This window comes from Symphalangus syndactylus, chromosome 20 (assembly GCF_028878055.3).
Source record: "Symphalangus syndactylus isolate Jambi chromosome 20, NHGRI_mSymSyn1-v2.1_pri, whole genome shotgun sequence".
NCBI lineage: Eukaryota > Metazoa > Chordata > Mammalia > Primates > Hylobatidae > Symphalangus > Symphalangus syndactylus.
The window spans coordinates 49,179,394-49,195,823 of NC_072442.2; the positions used below are offsets into that span (position 1 = coordinate 49,179,394).

At 47.6% G+C, this 16,430-nt stretch overlaps 1 protein-coding gene and 1 pseudogene across 1 annotated transcript; one reads left to right on the forward strand and one right to left on the reverse strand.

The window, feature by feature from the left end:
* The first annotated feature begins 4,978 nt into the window (after positions 1–4,978).
* On the forward strand, positions 4,979–12,501 carry TACO1 (translational activator of cytochrome c oxidase I). The gene is made up of 5 exons (XM_055257021.2): positions 4,979–5,511; positions 8,699–8,805; positions 10,468–10,595; positions 11,427–11,604; positions 11,938–12,501. The coding sequence occupies exons 1-5, from the start codon at positions 5,232–5,234 to the stop codon at positions 12,136–12,138; spliced, it is 894 nt and encodes a 297-aa protein (XP_055112996.1). The 5' UTR covers positions 4,979–5,231; the 3' UTR covers positions 12,139–12,501.
* A 2,968-nt stretch (positions 12,502–15,469) lies between these two features.
* Positions 15,470–15,906, reverse strand: LOC129469860 (protein FAM136A-like; annotated as a pseudogene).
* Positions 15,907–16,430: the final 524 nt, after the last annotated feature.

Below are 16,430 nucleotides of genomic sequence, written 5' to 3' on the forward strand. Positions count from 1 at the left end.
CAGAGAGTAATACTATTTATAGGCTAGGCTATGCTGCAGCAACAAACCCCCAAATCGCAGAAACTGAGCACTACAAAAGCTTATTTTTTGCTTACACAAAGTCCTCTGGGCCGGGTGCAGTGGCTCAACTCTCTAATCCCAGCACTTTGGGAGGCTGAGGGGGGCAGATAGCTTGAGGTCAGAAGTTCGAGACCAGCCTAGCCAACATGGTGAAACCCTGTCTCTACTAAAAATACAAAAAGTAGCCAGGCATGGTGGCGCACGCTTGTTGTCCCAGCTACTTGGGAAGCTGAGGAAGGAGAATAGCTTGAACCCGGGAGGTGGAGGTTGCAGTGAGCCAAGATAGTGCCACTGCACTTCAGCCTGGGCGACAGAGCAAGACTCCATCTAAAAAAAAAATGTCCTTTAGAGGTTGATTAGCCTTCTTCCACGTTACAGCTACATCATCAAAATATGTGACCCGACCAGGCGCGGTGTCTCATGCCTGTAATCTCAACACTTTGGGAGGCCGAGGCGGGTGGATCACAAGATCAGGAGTTCAAGACCAGCCTGACCAACATGGTAAAACCCCGCCTCTACTAAAAATACAAAAATTAGCCAGGCGTGGTGGCGCACACCTGTAATCCCAGCTACTCAGGTGGCTGAGGCAGGAGAATCGCTTGAACCTGGGAGGCGGAGCTTGCAGTGAGCCAAGATTGCGCCACTGCACTCCAGCCTGGGCAATAGAGCAAGACTCCATCTCAAAAAATAAAAATAAACGTGTGACCTCCAGGTTGCTTATGGGGGGTGGGAGGGAGTACATTTTTCAGGATGGGCCTGGAAGTGGCTTACTCACTTCTGCTCCTATCTGCCAACTGCAAGGAAGGTCAAGTCAAGAAATGTAGTCTTCCTATGTACCCTGGAAGAGGAAGTGCAGTAGTGAATAATTGTGTCTCAGCCATACCAGCAAGTCGGCTAAGTATCTGGACTAATAACTAATCTCATTCATTGAGAGCTGTTAGTACTAGACAACACATGGTCAAACCTAATGGAATGATACTTTTAGCCAGTCTTCAGCTTCCAAGGCTCATTGTTAGTTAGGTGATTTCAATGATCCTGACAACCAGGCGTTTAGAGATGGTTCAGTCAACTATGAATTTATCTTGAAAGGTGGCTATTAACTCAGACTGAGAGAGTTAAAATCTGCCCTGTCATTCATCACAGATACACAGACAGATAAAACCAGCTGCACAGTTAACAGGATATAGTACCTCTATCAAGCACACACTGCAACTTTTTTTTTTTTTTGGCAACATAAAGTGTCATAACAACTCCCTGAGTGACTACTTTTTTAAAAAAATTCACCGAGAAACTTTGTCCTCCAAAATCATAGGCTGACAAAGTTTGCTGTTTGCAATTGTATTTGTGAGAAGGCTTATAGTCAGTCTTGCTTGGAGGAGCTGAGTCACTCTGACATAGAGAAGCAGCCTTGATTTCCAGGCCAGGTATTGCGCTTCAGAGCAGGGGTTTCTGAACACAACATTCCACATCTACCTTGACTTTGTACTTTCCAGGGAAACTGATCCCCTGGGTCCACTTTGTAGTCCAGTTGATCTTAATCCACCTTTCACACAGGTCTGTGCTTCTTTGAGCCTAACTCTAATTTTTCACCTAACCTCCACCCTTCCCCATAACCCTATGACCAGTTTTTTCTTCGGTAAAACACCACCATTCCTCTGGTGTGCAGTCTCACTTGTTGCAGTGAGTTGATAAGCCTAACTCTGTGGGACTATAGGTTTCCCTTGCTGGTCTCAGGCTGACTGGACTGGGGCAATTTCAGACCTTGTTTTAGCCTCTACACTTATTTGTGATTTCAAATTCCATTAATTTGATTTTTGCTTCCCAAAGTAAATATATATATATATATATATTTTTTTTTTTTTTTTTTCTTTTTTTTTGAGATGGAGTCTCGCTCTGTCACCGAGGCTCAAGTGCAGTGGCGCGATCTCGGCTCACTGCAACCCCCGCCTCCTGGGTTCAAGCGATTCTCCTGCCTCAGCCTCCTGAGTAGCGGGGACTACAGGTGCGTGCCACCACACCTAGCTAATTTTTTGTATTATTAGTAGAGACGGGGTTTCACCATGTTAGCCAAGATGGTCTCAATCTCCTGACCTCATTATCTGCCCAAATCAGCCTCCCAAAGTGCTGGGATTACAGGTATGAGCCACCACGCCTGGCCTGAATAAACTATTTTTAAATTGCAAAAAGTAATACTGTATATGAATGGCTGATAAGCACATGAAAAGATGCTTACCATTAGTAGTCATTCAGGAAATACAATCAAAACCACAATGAGATGATAACACTTCTCACCCACAAGGATGGTGATAGCTGTAGTCAAAAAGAATAACAAATTTAGCCAGTGGCTCTCACCTGTAATCTCATCTACTTGGGAAACTGAGATGGGAAGATTGCTTGAGCCCAAGAGTTCTATGCTTCAGTCAGCTATGATTGCTCCACTGGACTCTAGCCTGGGTAACAAAGCAGAAAAAAAATTCATGATATGGGGAAATTAAACCCTCATATATTGCTGGTGGGAATGTAAAATGATACAACCATTTTAGAAGACAGTCTGGCAATCCCACAAAAGGTTAAACATAGTTATGATATGACCCAGCAATTCCACTCCTAGGTATATAACTAAAAGAAGTAAAAACATACATCGACACAGCAATGTGTACATGAATTGTTCACAGCCTCATTATTCATCATAGAAGGTGGAAACAACCCACATGTCCATCGCCTGATGAATGGGTAAATAAAACGTGGTATATTCCGGCTGGGCGCGGTGGCTCACGCTTGTAATCCCAGCACTTTGGGAGGCGAGGCGGACGGATCACGAGGTCAGGAGATCGACACCACGGTGAAACCCCGTCTCTACTAAAAATACAAAATTTAGCCCGGCATGGTGGCGGGCGCCTGTAGTCCCAGCTACTCGGAGAGGCTGAGGCAGGAGAATGGCGTGAACCCGGGAGGCGGAGCTTGCAGTGAGCCGAGATTGCGCCACTGCACTCCAGCCTGGGTGACAGAGACTCCGTCTCAAAAAATAATAATAATAATAATAAATAAAATAAAATAAAACGTGGTATATTCCTACAATGGAACATTGTTTGGCAATAGAAATGAAATGCTGATACATGCTACAACATGCAAGAATCCTGAAAACATCATGCTAAGTGAAAGAAGCCAGTTACCAAAGGCCAAATAGCGTGTGGGCCCATTCACATTAAATGTCCAGAAGAGGCAAACCCACAGAGACAGAAGTAAATTGGTGATTGTCTAGGGCTGCGGGAATTGGGGGGAAATAGGGAATGATTGCTAATGGGTACAGGACTTCTTTTGGGGATGATGAAAATGTAAAATCAATTGTGCACAGCTCTGAATATTCTATAACCCATTGTACACTTTGAATTGGTGATCTGTGTGATCTGTGAAATATGTCAAAGCTGTTAATTTTTTAAAAAATGAGAACTGTTTTGGACATAGGAAGTATAGTCCGACTCAAAGAATTTAGTATTATGGTAGAAACAGATATAAACATTTTGATATTTTTTTAAAAGGTAAGTGCATATATGAAGGGCTATGGGCACCCATCGCACCCGGCTAATTTTTATATTTTCAGTAGAGACGGGGTTTCACCATGTTGATGAGACTGGTCTCGAGCTCCTGACCTCAAGTGATCTGCCGGCCTCGGCCTCCCAAAGTGCTAGGATTACAGGCGTGAGCCACCACACCCAGCCCCAGAGAGGTTCTTATATAATAAAAAATAAAAAATCTATGCTTTTGTGCCTTGCATCCATTATCCCATTTAGTCCTCACAAGGCCATTCTTAAGGAAACTGAAACGGAAAGTAAAGGAACTTGCCCAAGGATACACTAGAAAATGGAACAACCAGGGTTTGAAGCTACCCAGTCTAACCGCAGAGGGCACAAGCTTGAACTTCACACTGTCCTGCTTCTCTTTTTTTTTTTTTTTTTTTTTTTTTTTTTTTTTGAGATGGAGTCTCGCCCTGTCGCAGTCTGGAGTGCAGTGGCGTGATCTCGGCTCACTGCAACCTCCTCCTCCCGGGTTCAAGCAACTCTCCTGCCTCAGCCTCCTGAGTAGCTGGGATTACAGGCGCGCGCCACCACGGCCGGCTAATTTTTTTGTATTTTTAGTAGAGACGGGGTTTCACTATGTTGGTCAGACTGGTCTCGCACTCCTGACCTAGCGATCTGTCTGCCTCAGCCTCCCAAAGTGCTGGGATTACAGGCGTGAGCCACCGCGCCCGGCAGTCCTGCTTCTCTACCTGATACGTCATGCCCTTTGGACTTAATCTCACCAGCATGGGAGTCACTCACTACAAAGCTTTTCAGCAGCTGCCGCTTTGTTTCTCTCCATCTTCTAACGGATTCGGTTTTCTCTTTAGAGACAGCAGAGAGAAAATGAAGAGGGAAGTTTAGCTCCAAAAGGCTTGTCTGATCATTCTCCCGCTCCCAAAGGCCTGTGACTCATCTGACTCTGTCCCAAACCATCTCTTGCATCTAGGGGCTTAAGTGCACTGTGGCTATTTACATAAAACTTCACTACTTTAAAGCTCTAAGGGCTCATTTTGTGTTTTCAACTTCCTATGTTGATAAAGCAAATATTGGATCCTTATTTATAAATAGGGAAGACGTTCAGAGAGATTAAACAAATGGGCAATTCACTTCCCTGGCAGCGGTTTCTTTCCCAGTAAAATGAGGCAACGACAAAATATTTATCATTCTGGACTTGCTCAGATTTAGGCAGCAATTTGGAAGCAAAGTCAGTTTCATAACTCAGATGTGTCTCCACTAGAACATTATGAGAAACAAAGTCCGGCGCTCTCTAGGCAACCGGGAGGTCTTGCGCAGTAACTAGATCTGCTCAAGGGCAAGAGAGGAACGAGTACGTGCAGCTGCGGAACGGACTTTGCGGGCAGTAGGGACGTGTTTTTGGAGCGAACCTGGTAAAGGAAGTGTGCTACGCCATCAAGGGCCCCCAGTCCCGGCTGCCACGGGGACGGTGCAGGGTCATCAGCTGTTGAGCCGCCTCGGGCGGGCCCAAGCCTTTGGGTCTCAGGTGGCCGGCACAGGCGGCCGCGGGATCCGGATCTGCTTGTTCCGGCAGTGGAAGAGACGGGCCGGCGTTGGCCGCTGCTGCTAGCAGCTTGAACCCCAGGGTCCGGACCGATGGCGGCTTGGGCTGCTGCCAGCCTAAGCAGGGCCGCTGCCCGATGCTTGCTGGCACGAGGCACCAGGGTCGGGGCGGCTCCTCCGCGCGACCTCCGGCCCTCCCACCCCGAGCCCCGGGGCTTTGGTGCCGCTCCGGGCCGGACGCTGCACCTCACCGCGGCTGTCGTCGCCGGGCACAACAAGTGGTCCAAAGTCAGGCACATCAAGGGTCCGAAGGACGTCGAAAGGAGTCGCATCTTCTCCAAACTCTGTTTGAACATCCGCCTGGCAGTGAAAGGTGAGACCCTGACGGTCACCCACCACTGGCTGCCGCTGCCCTCTCAGTGCCCACAGCCTCGCTTTCCTCTCGGAGTTGGGCCCACCTAGATCTCCGGCCCTTCACTTTGTTTTCCTTCCCCAGTACCCACCACTGCCCACCTCATACATCCTCAAAACACCTACCTACGTTGGAGGTTCTAACTCACCTTTCCAGACGCTGAGCATCTGGCCAGTTCGTCAGAGAGGGAGCTAGCTGCTCTTGAGAAGATAAGCCGGTAAGGTAGAAGTGACTTCATCCTAGTCTAGCTGGGTACTTAATAGAAACAAGCCCTAAGAGTCAGGGCAGATGTGTGTCTCTCCTGAAGAGACAAATCACCCCTCTGAAGTCGCCTCAAGTACCTTATTGTTTGTGGCAGGGGCACTGAGTAAAGCTATTACTTAAGTGCTTAGGCCTTAGTTTGCTTCATTAATGTTTCCCCAAGACGTATTTCCTTGGAAGGTAGATTTGCAGCCATGTCTTTTCTCCCTTAGGTCGCCACACTGAAAAGGCTTTTTTTCTGTTTAGGGCCAGACATCTGTAGGAGTAAAGGAAAAGTCCTGTAGAAAGCATGGACTTTGGACTGGGCGCAGTGGCTCAGCCTGTAATCCCAGGCCAGAGGCGGGCAGATCACTTGAGGTCAGGAGTTCAAGACTAGCCTGGCCAACATGGGGAAACCCTGTGTCTACTAAAAATACCAAAAAAAAAAAAAAAAAAAAGTAGCCAGGCATGGTGGTGCATGCCTGTAATGCTGGCTACTCGGGAGGCTGAAGCAGGAGAATCGCTTGAACCCAGGAGTTGGAGGCTGCAGTAAGTGAGATTGCTCCACTGCATTCCATCCAGCCTAGGTGACAGAGCAAGACTCCATCTCAAAAAAAAAAAAAAAAAAAAAAGAGAGAAACTATGGACTTTGGAGTCAGGAAGACTGGTTTCTGTCACTGACTAACTTATGACCTTGAACAAGTAGCTTAACTTGAGTTTCTGTGAAACAAGGATAATACCCACCTTGAGGTAGTTTATGGTTTATGGCACATCATAGGCATTCAGTTAATGTTAATTTACCCCCTCAGCTCATGCCTGGTATTTGTTTGCTTCCTTTTCTTCAAAATTCTTGATATTAAGTTCAAGCAACATTTATTTATTTATTTATTTATTTATTTATTTATTTATTTATTTTGAGACAGAGTCTCACTCTGTCACCCAGGGTAGAGTGCAGTGGCGTGATCTCGGCCCACTGCAACCTCCACCTCCCAGGCTCAAGTGATTCTCCTGCTTTAGCCTCCGGAGTAGCTGGGACTACAGGTGTGCACCACCATGCCTGGCTAAATTTTTTTTTGTATTTTTAGTAGAGACAGGGTTTCACCATGTTGGCCAGGCTGATCTCGAACTCCTGACCTCAAATGATCCACCCACCTCGGCCTCCCAAAGTGCTGGGATTGCAGGCATCAGCCACTGCGCCCCACTGAAGTTCAACCAACTTGTGTTTATTTTGTGCCAGGCCTGCCACTAGTACTACAAAGATGATGAGATACAGCCCCTACCCTCAGATTACAATGTCATGTGAACATTTCAATAATTATGCACAAAGTGCTGGGCGCGGTGGCTCACACCTGTCATCTCAACACTTTGGAAGGCTGAGGCTGGCGGATCACGAGGTCAGGAGATCGAGACCATCCTGGCTAACACGGTGAAACCCCGTCTCTACTAAAAATACAAAAAAATTAGCCAGGTGTGGTGGGGGGCGCCTGTAGTCTCAGCTACTCAGGAGGCTGAGGCAGGAGAATGGCGTGAACCTGGAAGGCAGAGCTTGCAGTGAGCCGAGATTACACCACTGCACTCCAGCCTGGGCAACAGAGGAAGACTCTGCCTCAAAAACAATAATAAAATAAAATAAAAATAATTATTATGCACAAAGTAGTAGAGTAAGAGCAGTAATGAGTCCAGAATGTGTTGTTACCATCTATAACCCTTCTTCATCTGACCTAAAGTAGAGATCGCTGAAACCTAGCAGACTGAAAACCATCCCTAAAGACAATGAATTAGAAAGTTCTGGCCAGGCACGGTGCCTCATGCCTGTAATCCCAGCACTTTGGAAGGCCAAGGCGAGTGGATCACTTGAGGTCAGGAGTTCGAGACCAACCTGGCCAATGTGGTGAAACCTCATCTCTACTAAAAATACAAAAATTAGCTGGGCGTGGTGGCAGGCACCTGTAATCCCAGCTACTCAGGAGGCTGAGGCAGGAGAATCCCTTGAACCCGGGAGTGGGAGGTTGCAGTGAGCCAAGATGAGCCAAGATCATGCCACTGCACTCCAGCATGGATGACAGAGTGAGACTATGTCTCAAAAAAAAAAAAAGGCTCTTTTCTGGCCAGACTTGGTGGCCCACACCTGTAATCCTAGCACTTTGGGAGGCCGAGTCAGGCAGATCACTTGAGCTCAGGAGTTTGAGACCAGCCTGGGCGACATGGTGAAAACCTGAATCTACAAAAAATACAAAAAAAATTACCTGGGTGTGCTGGTGCATGGTGCACACCGGTGGTCCCAGCTACTTGGGAGGCTGAGGCAGGAGGATCGCTTGAACCCTGGAGGTTGAGGCTACAGTGAGCTAAAATCATGCCACTGCACTCCAGCCTGGGTGACAAAGTGAGACTTTGTCTCAAAAAAAAAAAAAAAAGAAAGTACTTTTCCAAAATACTTAGGCGCAGTGGCTCACACTTGTAATCCCAGCACTTTTGGAGGCCAAGGTGGGTGGATCACCTGAGGTCAGGAGTTTGAGACCAGCCTGGCCAACATGGCGAAACCTGGTCTCTACTAAAAATACAAAAATTAGCCGGGTGTGGTGGCATGCACCTGTAATCCCAGCTACTCAGGAGGCTGAGGCAGGAGAATCACTTGAACCCGGGAGGTGGATGTTGCAGTGAGCCAAGATCGTGCCACTGCACTCCAGCCAGCAACAGAGTGAGACTCCATCTCAAAAAACAAACAAAAAAAACCCGAAAATACTTCTCTGTATCCCATTGAAACACTGGTTAAGGTATTCTAAGGTAACTGAGAGCTAAATGGTGATTTGCCACTCCTTTGGCTTGGTGGGGCTGGAAATCCCTTTTTTTCTCCCATGTTGTAATGAGATGTCTTTGCTCACTCTTTTTTTTTTTCTTTAAATCTCAGAAGGAGGCCCCAACCCTGAGCACAACAGCAACCTGGCCAATGTCTTAGAGGTGTGTCGCAGCAAACATATGCCCAAGTCAACCATTGAGGCAGCGCTGAAAATGGAGGTGTGTAGTTTGACATGCTTTTTATTGATCACAGCCTCTACCGGGCTCATGTCTGGATGGCCACCAAACACACCGTAAATTATCAGAGAGGGCCAAGTGCAGTGGCTCATGACTATAATCCCAGCACTTTGGGAGGCTAAGGTGGGTGGATCACTTGAGGCCAGGAGTTTGGAGACCAGCCTGGCCAGCATGGCGAAACTCCATCTCTACTAAAAATACAAAAATTAGCTGGGCGTGGTGGCACATGCTTGTGAGCTGGTACTGGGGAGGCTGAGGTGGAGGATCGCTTGAACCCAGGAAGCGGAGGCTGCGGTGAGCCAAGATTGCACCACTGCACTCCAGCCTGGGCGACAGAGCGAGACTCTGTCTCAAAAAAAAAAAAAAAAATCAGAGAGAAGGGTAGCAATGTAGTTGATGCCCTCAGCCTAGAGGCTTCTGAGAGCTCACTGTCCTTGGTCATTGGTTCTAGGAGCACAACTGGGAGTAGGATGCATAGGCAGCATGCAGGGCCATACAGCCAAGACCAGGACTGCTCAGCCAAGTTGTAGGGAGATGAGGTATTATAGAAAGAAGGGGCAGTGTGGGAGAAAGCCCTTATGTTAGGTGGAGGAAGTGTTTGTTTTTCAGATATTTATGCCCTAAAGGAGAAAAGCCAGTAGAAAGGGAGAGGATGGGGTGATAGAGATGGTGGGAGGGGCAGGTATATAGAGTCCACATAAGGGTACACCTTTCTCTGGGGTAGGTAGGGAGGCTCTGAGGAAGTAATAGTTATCTTAATAGCTCAAAATTATTGAGTGCTTCCTGCAGGCTAAGCATGGATAAAAACTCTATGTGTGTTATCTCATCGAATCCTCAAAACTGTAAGTAGAAACTGAGGCACAGGAATGTTAGGTGGCTTGACTCAGGTCACACAGAAAATGACAGACTTGAAACCAGATAGTCAGACTTTAGAGCCTGTGCTCTAACCGTTATGCTTATTGCCTTCATGTAGGCCGTGGTGCAGAGAAGGTGGTGGAGACAGCAATTATTTTACCTACCTAGTGGCCCTTTTTTCCTTTGTGAAAGAGGAAGGGAGAAGTTATGAGTTGAGAATTCCTGGAAAGTTGCAGGGCAGGGTGCTTGGAGTGGGGAATATTGAATACTTGGACAAGGGATGAGTAGGGGCATGGACGGTCCAGAAGAGATTAGTCCCTAGAGCTCTGGATTAATTGTTTGAATTTTGAGACCATGCTGTTTTCAGCAGCTCTTACAACAAGGCCCAGGTGTGTGATTTTTCACAGCAGTACTCAGCAGCCCAGGGTAGGGGCCTTGAGACTTGACCGGTGGGTTTCTTACAGGATGGGGGTGTAGGAGGATGAGTCTGAGTGGGATTGGGTGGGGATTCGATGTGGCATTTAGTTAGGGATGGTAGGAAGCAAAGCTGAGAGATGGCTGATGGATTGTTCAGGGACCGGAGAAACAGACTCCTTCCAAGTTAGGGGTAATACTTCCTGTTACCTAAAAAGTTGGTTAGAGGGTGGGGACAAAAATAAAGATTGAGAGCTCAGGCTCCAGCGTAGAGAGCCCATCCCATGGAGTTAGTTTTGCGATACTTGTGGTTCTGGGCTGACATGTGGGAAGGAACTGGGAAACAGGAAAATGTGCTTGTGTTGTTTATTGCAGAAATCCAAGGACACTTATTTGCTGTATGAGGGTCGAGGCCCTGGTGGCTCTTCTCTGCTTATCGAGGCATTATCTAACAGTAGCCACAAGTGTCAATCAGACATTAGACATATCCTGAATAAGAACGGGTAAGTGTGCATCTCAGGGGAGTGGTAGGGGACAGAGACTTTATGTTCCAATTCTCTGCAAGGCAAGTACTGTTGATCTCTGCTAGTGTTTCAGGGTTTTGTTTTTTGAGACGGAGTCTCACTCTTGTCGCCCAGGCTGGAGTGCAATGGCATGCTCTCGGCTCACTGCAACCTCCGCCTTCTGGGTTCAAGTGATTCTCCTGCCTCAGCCTCCTGAGTAGCTGGGATTAAAGATACCCACAGCCATGCCCAGCTAATTTTTGTATTTTTAGTAGAGATGACAGGGTTTCACCATGTTGGCCAGGCTGGTCTTGAACTCCTGATCTCAGGTGATCCACCTGCCTCAGCCTCCCAAAGTGCTGGGAGCCACCATGCCTGGCCATGTTTCAGGTTTTAAGCACACTTGCTCCTTAGCAGAATCCAGTGAGTTCATTGACTTTCCCTTAATGTAGTCTCTACTAGCAGGATCCCAAAGACTTTCTCATCGGATGTAGAAGGGGATCTTTGTCCTATTATTCCCATCTATAGCCATATAATGCCCAAGTCTTAAAATGTTCCACCAGGACTGGCATCTTAATGGCACAGGAAATTATGAGCAAAGTCTGCTTCCTCCAAACTGCAATCAGGGCAGAAAATCGAGTGTGGGGACATTCTTGGGCTGTTCCCTTACCGAGCAGCAGCTGCATTTTCTCCTTGAGGATGCGATCTGCTCCATGTCTGTGTGTACTTCATAGACTGGGTGAGAAAGAGACAGCGACAGAATGATGAGCTTTATGGAGGCTGAGTGTCTAGAGGCATCCACTCATGCCAGCCTGTTTCCTTCCCTGTCAGAGGAGTGATGGCTGTAGGAGCTCGTCACTCTTTTGACAAAAAGGGGGTGATTGTGGTTGAAGTGGAGGACAGAGAGAAGAAGGCTGTGAACCTAGAGCGTGCCCTGGAGCTGGCAATCGAAGCAGGAGCTGAGGATGTCAAGGAAACTGAAGATGAAGAAGAAAGGAATATTTTTAAAGTAAGCATGAAAACATGGGTGTTTGGTGGGCTTCCGAGAGGACCCTGATAGATGCCTTACGCATGCCTCTTGGTTTCTTCCTTAATGTGCCCTAGGGTACAGGTGAGACAGTTCACATATTGTACAAATATTTATTAAGTGAATACTGAATAGGACCGACTCTAGTGAGGACTATGAGAAAGAGTCAAAACATTGAAAACGATGTCCCTGCCAGTGAAGAGCTCAAACCCAGTGATCCATTCCAGTACTGACATTCAGGACTTTGCAAGGTCCTGTGTGGCTTTGTCTCATTATCTCCTGGCTCCTCACCTCCTGACTTTCCTTTATCCCTAGTTTATTTGTGATGCCTCTTCACTGCACCAAGTGAGGAAGAAGCTGGACTCCTTGGGCCTGTGTTCTGTGTCCTGTGCACTAGAGTTCATCCCCAACTCAAAGGTGCAGCTGGCTGAGCCCGACCTGGAACAGGCTGCACATCTCATTCAGGCTCTCGGCAACCACGAGGATGTGATTCACGTCTATGATAACATTGAATAACCAGGCTACATGTGCCCCCGGGTTCCTTCCTAGAAATGTGGCAGCCCATTCCAGCACACAGGCTTCTGCAGCAATCTCTGAGGGTAAAGCTGGTGGGAGGCTCAGCAGGCCAGGAGGCCCAAGGCCAGGACTTGTGACCTTGAAGCTAAAGGAATCTCACTTGTGGGGCCTCCTTGTCAGCTCTGCTGGTGTCTCAGAGCCATCTGGATGAGTGTCCCGACACCCTCTTGGATGCAGAGCTGCACCACCCAGCTGGTTAGACTCTGATGTTGGGTAGCTGGCCTCTGTGGGGATTGTAAGTGCCCTGAGGCGCTATGTACTAGAAACTGCCCTTAATAATAACAGTGATTATTGGTTGCTGCATTGCTGTTGTATGGCTCTTGAGTCTTCCTGAGTTTGTGTCCAGCTGTTGGGATCCTCTGGACTAACTTTCAAGTCCCTAGGCTTAGCTCTACTACTCCAGTCCCAGGATTATTTTTTTGATTGGCTATAGAAATGTAGTTGTATCCAGGCACTCTGTGGTCTAATGCTGGTCTTACAGCCTAAACCTGTCATTCATTCATGCAACTAATATTTCTGGAACACTAGCTATATACCAAGAACTGTACTTATCTAGAGTATAAGCTATTCAACTGGTGTCCTGTGTTAGATCCTGCTCTAGAAGGTAGGACCTGAACACAGGACTGCTCTTTACTGGAGCTGCCCCAGGGCAGTGTGAGCTGCTGTGCAAGCATCTGTTGCTCTCTTTGTGTGACTTCTGTGCCCTTCTTTCACCAAACAGCTTAAGGTTCTAGCCCAGTAGGAAATCACGTGCCAATGATAAGGGACTTGGCAGTGGCTCACACCTATAATCCCATCTACTCGAGAGGCTGAGGTGGGAGGATCACTTGAGCCCAGGAGTTTGAGGCTACAGTGAGCTATGATTGCACCGTTGCATTCCAGCCTGGGCGACAGAGTGAGAACTCTTTTTTTTTTTTTTTTTTTTTTTTGAGGCAGAGTCTCACTCTGTTGCCCAGGCTGGAGAGCAGTGGCACAATCTCGGCTCACTGCAGCCTTGACCTCCTGGACTCAAGCAGTCCTTCCACCTCAGCCCCCCAAGTAGCTAGAACTACAGGTACATGCCACCATGCCCAGCTAACTTATATATATTTTTGTAGAGATGGGGTTTCACTATGTGTCCAGGTTGATGTCGAGCTCCTGAGCTCAAGTGATCTGCACACTCGGCCTCCCAAAGTGCTGGGATTACAGGCATGAGCCACCACACCTGGCTGAGTCTGTCTCTTTTTTTTTTGAGGCAGAGTCTTGCTCTGTGGCCCAGGCTGGAGTGCAGTAGCATGATCTTGGCTCACTGCAGCCTCCACTTCCCAGGTTCAAGCGATTCTCCTGCTTCAGCCTCCCAAGTAGCTGGGATTACAAGCAGGCACCACCATGCCCAGATAATTTTTTTGTGGGGGGGGAGGGGAGAAAATTAAACCTTATTTATTTTTAAAACCAAACCACCAGGAAAATATAACACAGCCTGGAAGCAGCAAATGGACAGGCTATATTATCATTTCAAGTAATAAGGTGGTGAAAATACAATGAGGTTGCTATCAAAACAGTAAGGTGCCATGCCAGGGCAGGAACACTGCAAATTGTGAAAGCCCCAGGCAAAAATGGTTTTTGGTAATGGGGTCTGCCTCTTCTTTGCTCTAAGGGAGTCAGCTCATCCTAACTCAAGTTGCTTACTTTTTTTCCCTTGAATTTCCTGTTGCCGGGGTTTGTCTCACTTGTGCTTTGTTAATTCAGGGGGCTAAGGAGGCAATGCTAGGTTTAGGCTTTCATTCCATCCATTCTATAAAAACCAGGTTTTCCAAATCCAGTACTTCATAACTCTGTTATAATCAAGTAGCCAACTGCTCCTCTTTTACTGTTCATTTCTAGATACTAGTATATCTCAAAACCCCCTTCTCTTCACGGGGAAAGTGTTACTGCAAGATTGTCCTGTCACTTTGCTACACACAGCCTCAGGGCCCATCAGCCAGTAATTATGCTTCCCATAATTAGTATGTCATCACCTCTCATGTTTTTGCATGGTCTCCAGGCTGAAAGATGCAGCATGTAATAATTTTAAGAAATGTATATCTGTTGGGCGCGGTGGCTCACGCCTGTAATCCCAGCACTTTGGGAGGCCGAGGCAGGTGGATCACGAGGTCAGGAGATCGAGACCACGGTGGAACCCCGTCTCTACTAAAAATACAAAAAATTAGCCGGGTGCAGTGGCGGGCGCCTGTAGTCCCAGCTGCACCGGAGGCTGAGGCAGGAGAATGGCGTGAACCCGGGAGGCGGAGCTTGCAGTGAGCCGAGATTGTGCCACTGCACTCCAGCCTGGGCGACAGAGCGAGACTCCGTCTCAAAAAAAAAAAGAAACGTACATCTACATCTTGATGACCAGAAATGGGGATCCACAAGGAACCTTTCAAAGTTGTTATCCAAACTAGTCTCCCTCTCAATTCCACATCTTACAATCAATTTGTATCACCTTGTATAAATTACATAAAACCAAGAAAATAAACACCCAGTAAATTTTTTTTTTTTTTTTGAGACGGAGTCTCGCTCTGTCGCCCAGGCTGGAGTGCAGTGGCGCAATCTCGGCTCACTGCAAGCTCCGCCTCCCGGGTTCACGCCATTCTCCTGTCTCAGCCTCTCCGAGTAGCTGGGACTACAGGCGCCCGCCACCACGCCTGGCTAATTTTTTTTTTTTTTGTATTTTTAGTAGAGAGGGGGTTTCACCATGGTCTCGATCTCCTGACCTCGTGATCCGTCCGCCTCGGCCTCCCAAAGTGCTGGGATTACAAGCGTGAGCCACCGTGCCCGGCCTCCAATAAACTTTTTTGCCCTTCTAAGTGGGTGACCTCATGGATTTTGTTTCACAGCTTACAGAAAATGGTGTGGTGACACTTCTGGTAAACAGGATGCTGGCAACAAAGAGAAAATATCTCTCTCCTCAAACTCCACCAACTCTAACCTGCCAGCCTGTTGGTACCTGTGTAGTAAGAAGAGTCTAGTGCCTTGGAGGGCTCTGGCTTGTTACAGGGGAGATCCTTACTGGCAGGACAAGCACTGGCCACAGGATATATAAGCTCTAAAACTATCCTGTAATATCTCTGACCTAATTTAGCACCACTTTTTTCCATTTCATTTTTTAGGACAAACATAAAAGAACCAGTGTCCAGAGGCAAGTGACATATGTCTTACACCTGTGGCCATCCTTCATTTCTTCATTAACTTTGCTTAAAAGACTAAAATTCCCAATTCCTTATAAAAAATATATTCTTGCCCTCAGCCCCAATGGCCACTGGCAAAGACTGTTATTTCCCAATGGATAAGAGAGCCTCCTTCATCTTCTTGGTCATAGTTGGGATGAGGTGCATGTGGTCATCCACACACTTGGTCACACAACCATCCAGCTGCTGCTTCACCTGAAGCTCCTTACTCCCAGCATCTATTGAATCTTTGGCTTTGTCGTTGCAATGCATGGCACACCGGGCCAGGTGGTCCTGGAACTTCTCCAATTCACTGGTGACCAAAGCCTGGGCTTGAGCCAGAGGCACATGGCAGTGCTTTGATGCACTGGTGCACCTACTGCATGGAGGCCTGGCTGTCCTCACAACAGCTGATGCTGCACCAGAACATGAGACCCTGCATCTTCCAGATGTTCTCTCTCTCCAGACTCTTCACCATGGAGTCCACCACCTCCTGCACCCATAGCTGCTGCAGCTCCACCATGGCGTCCCCATATCGCCCTGCACCCTGCCACCCCGGCTAACTTTTGTATCTTTAGTAGAGACCAGATTTCCCCTTGTTGGCCAGGCTGGTCTCGAACTCCTGACCTTAGGTGATCCGTCCACCTTGCCACCCAAAGTGCTGGGATTACAGGCATGAGCCATGGCACCCAGCCTCTGTCTCTCAAAAAAAAAAAAAAAAAGAAAAAAAAGGAGCTTGCCAGGGCCTGCTTTGCCTGGGTCCCTATACATCCTAGGTTTGGTCAGAGTGAACCAATGAGAAGACTGAGCTGCTCTCAAGAAGGGCTACCACAAGCTGGTTTTGAAAGCTTCTTGGTTCTGAGAACAACCAGCCCTAGATCCTTTACATCTCTGATGCCAAATGATGTGGCACTGAGAACTGAAGAGGAAACGGGAACAGAAAGAAGAGTGAGGGCTGAATAAGAAGCATCGCTGGTGGGAAATAGGGCCCTTGGTACCTTTTGCTCCTAATAATCACATCTGGATTTAGAAGGGCCAGGAACTCCC